Source organism: Suncus etruscus, chromosome 10, assembly GCF_024139225.1.
Source record: "Suncus etruscus isolate mSunEtr1 chromosome 10, mSunEtr1.pri.cur, whole genome shotgun sequence".
NCBI classification, from domain to species: Eukaryota; Metazoa; Chordata; class Mammalia; order Eulipotyphla; family Soricidae; genus Suncus; species Suncus etruscus.
This window is the reverse complement of record NC_064857.1, coordinates 24,434,721-24,438,267: the sequence shown is the minus strand read 5'-3', so window position 1 is coordinate 24,438,267 and position 3,547 is coordinate 24,434,721. Positions and strand designations below refer to the sequence as shown.

The following is a 3,547-nucleotide window of genomic DNA, read 5'->3' as shown; positions in this document are numbered from 1 at the left end:
GGAGCCCAGGCCAGAGTATGGGGGAGACTGAAAAGGGAGTCGCTTAGAAAGCAAACCTAGCCTGAGCCGGGAGGGGAGGGAAAGCACATGGAAGGAAGCCTGAGAGTTCAGCTCTGAGTCCAGGAAGTCTTGCCCACTGGGCATAGCCAGGTCTCAACGCTGCCCAGAACAAGCAGTTCCTCATTTTGCGACTTCCAGATGCGCTCAGGTGCACTCACGTCTTATTAAGGCCTTGCAAGGAGAGTGGGGCCAGGCATAGGCTGTCCCCCTCAAGTCCGATGTGGCCTCTGGGTTCCCGCTCGCTCTAGAGAAATAATTGGGACTCTTGTGGAGCAAGCAAATGGTCTGTGGTCCAGAGATTCGCTGCAGCCCAGCAAGCATTTGTGCAGCCGACCCCTGAGCTCTGCCCCCCAACACTTGCCACCTGCTGTGTCCAGGAGGGTAGGGGGAGGATCCAAGGAAAAGCTTCTTCCTTCCTTTCTCGGGGGTTCTCATCTTCTCTCCTTTCCACGGTCCCCAAATACACTTTTTAAGCAAACAGGCCACTTAACCAATAATCTCAGGAAGTGTCCCAGGCGGGTTCGAGCTAAGCCGTGGTGCCGCAAAGTCTGTTGCCCGCAGAAACCTCTTTGCTGTCAGAGTCGGGTCTTCCTGAGACCACGAAGGGCCAAGTCTGTCAAAGAAGAAAGAAAAAGCGGGTCACAAAAGGGGAAAGACCCATCACCGGCTTAAAACCCAAACAACTCTCCTCCCTGGCCCACCCTGGAGCTGCACTAGCTCAGATTTTATGTGTCCTGGTAATTTGAATATCTTCTCTCTAATCCAGGATTTAAAAGTTATTATTGCTCTCTGATTACTGGGACTTGAGGAGTCCATCAATCCCTTCTTATGTCTTATGGAGTGTTCTACACCCCATGATCCAGTGCATTTTACATCAGTTTGGGTTTAGATAGCATAGTGGTAGAGCGTTTGCTTTGCAAGTGACCGACCCTGGATAGAACAGAGTTCAATTCTCAGCATCCTATATGGTCCCTAAGCCTGCCAGGACTGATTTCTCAGTGTAGAGCCAGGAGTAACCCAGGAGAGCCGCTGGGTGTGAAACCCCCCATAAAAAAACACCAAAAATCCAAAAAAATAAAATCCCATTCCCCATTTCTTACAAGCTCTAACAAGCCCTAAGCGAACACACACACACACACACACACACACACACACACACACACACACACACACCGCAAATGCCCAGACCTCTGATTCCAGTAGGAAGGAGAGAGAAATTTTGGATCAGGACTTTCTTCCCATCTTTCCAGGCAGGGAGGGTTGGCAATGGAAGAGGGACTTTCCAGACAGATTCCGTTTAGGGACACCTCCGCTATTCCACAAGAGTCAAACAATCCAAACGCTTGCAGCGCCATCCCCCACACCCAACCCGGTCCCAAGCAGACCCAGGCCTCCCATCTTCCTTCAAAAATAAAACTGAAAACAAAACAAAACAAAAACAAGACCTGAGAGATAGCACAGCGGTATGGGCATTTTTGCTTTGCAAGCAGCCACTCCAAGACAGACAGTGGTTTGAATCCTGACATGGTCCACTGTGCCTGGCAGGAGCGATTTCTGAGCAGAGAGCCAGGAGTAACCCCTGAGAGTCATTGGGTGTGACCCAAAAAACCAAACCAAACCAAAATCAAAACAAACAAACAAAAAAAGAAACCCACAAACTTTTCTTGAATCAAACCTGTGTGAGTCCTAAGTGGAAAAAGTTTGGCTTTTTTTTTTTTAATGGTTTTTATTTTTGCTTAAACATTTCTACCTAACTCCTGGTTTGAGACTGAGACTTTTCTATCCCGTTTGCAACCCTGCAGAGAACCAGGGGGAGGGAACCTCAATTCACCCCTGAAGCTAGGCCACCGGCCAAGAGCTGTCACTGGGCTCAGGGTTCAGCCAAAAGGATGCAAGGGATTGATGTCCAAGGGTGCACAGTTCCCCCAGTAAAATGGTAAGCCGTTCCCCAGTGACAGGGCCTAGGAGGTGGCTAGAAGGAAGCAGTCGCGCACCCCCGATTTCAGAACCCCCAAACTTGGGCTGGGGACGCCCTGGGTGGGAACTGTCAACTCAAGCTTGGTGACCGGTTCCCATCCCTTTCCCGCATCCCTTTCTTACCAGGTTCATGGGATGCACATAGCCGCCCTCATAACGGTCCTCTTGCAGCAGCTGGCGCAGATGTGCGATGTAGCTGGAGGCCAGCCGGAGCGTGTCCAGCTTGGAGAGCTTGGTGTCGGGGGGCACCCAGGGCAGGCTGGTCTTGAGCCTGGAGAAGGCTTTGCTGAGCACACGCATGCGGGCTCTCTCTCGGGCATTGGCTGCATTGCGTTGCGATTGTTTGCACTCTGACGGGGAGCCCTTGGGGTTCTGGGGGGCCTTGCCCGCCACGCGCGACCGCTTCCTCCCGCAGAGCCCAGAGCTTCCATCCCCGGGAACCGCGCCCAGGGCGCACCGCCGCCTCTCTTCATCTCCATCCGGGTCGTCCTCATCCCCCGACGAGTTGTCGCTGGGGGACAGGCAGTGGGGGACCTTTGGGAGTGAGCAGCCCCGAGAAGGCTGCACCCCCAGGGGCTCCATCTCATCGGGGTCGCTGGAGGAACCCGTGGACATTGCGCCCCGCGTCCCAGCAAAGGGGGCCAGGCAATGCACCCCGAGATTGGAGGACTGGAGAGCTCTCCAAGGGCTTGGAGAAAGAGGTGAGCGAGGAAAGGGAGCGAGAGAGCGAGATCTGGCACTGAGCCCCCACCCCAAGCGAGAGACGGACAAGTGGGACCCCCCCAAATCTAGGCTTTGGCACAAGAACCCTTGAGCTGCGCCTTTTGCCTTTTGACAGCGGCTATTTATCTGTCCTCCTTGAAACAAAACCTCCCAGGGCAAAGCCAAAGGGGACGGGAAGGGGGGCAAGAGGTGGGACTGGACGGGATGGGGGCGTGGAAGGGGTGGGGACCACTCTGCTGGTAAAGGCAAGCAAGTGGAAGTTTCAGCCTAGGAGCCAAACTTTGTGTCTTCTCAGCCTTATGGACCCCTGTAGCATATCCCCCCATTTTTTGCCTGTGGAAGAGGGCAATTCATCACTTAGGTATGGGTCCATCTTTATCCCCCCCCCCCCCACCACCAAAATGCCTTCCTCCTCAAGGGGTGATTCCCAAATCCTTTGAGTTTGCCTCCATGGGTTATCTCTGTGTATTTAAGCATTTTTTGTCGAGGGTTCAGTGGTGCATGGGGCTCTTTGTTGGGGGGATCAGTTGAGTGAGAAGATTCTCAGATTTCTCTGGGTTGGAAAAGCACAGAAGGGAGTGAAGGAGGGGACCTAGTTTGTTCCTAGCCCACCTTTGAAGCTACACAGGTTGAACTTACCACAGACCCCAAATGTGGACTCGATTTACCGCATACACGTCCGACTGCCGCCAATTTTAGCCTTAGCAAAAGAGCCAGTTACTTAAAACCCCAGGACCCCAGAAAGGGGGTTCTATAGCCCCCAACACGCACTTCATCTTGCATACGT

At 53.2% G+C, this 3,547-nt stretch overlaps 1 protein-coding gene across 1 annotated transcript; it reads right to left on the bottom strand.

The window, feature by feature from the left end:
• Positions 1-586: 586 nt before the first annotated feature.
• Positions 587-2,652, bottom strand: MSC (musculin). Its single transcript, XM_049781846.1, has 2 exons — positions 2,161-2,652; positions 587-673 (listed from the first exon to the last, which is right to left on the bottom strand). The coding sequence occupies exons 1-2, from the start codon at positions 2,650-2,652 to the stop codon at positions 587-589; spliced, it is 579 nt and encodes a 192-aa protein (XP_049637803.1).
• Between the last annotated feature and the right edge of the window lie 895 nt (positions 2,653-3,547).

Coding starts and splice junctions, on each gene's coding strand:
- MSC (XM_049781846.1), bottom strand. CDS start 2,652: ATGTCCACGGGTTCCTCCAGCGACCCCGATGAGATGGAGCCCCTGGGG. Junction 674..2,160: donor ATGTGCATCCCATGAACCTG/GTAAGAAAGGGA, acceptor CTTCTTTGACAG/ACTTGGCCCTTCGTGGTCTC.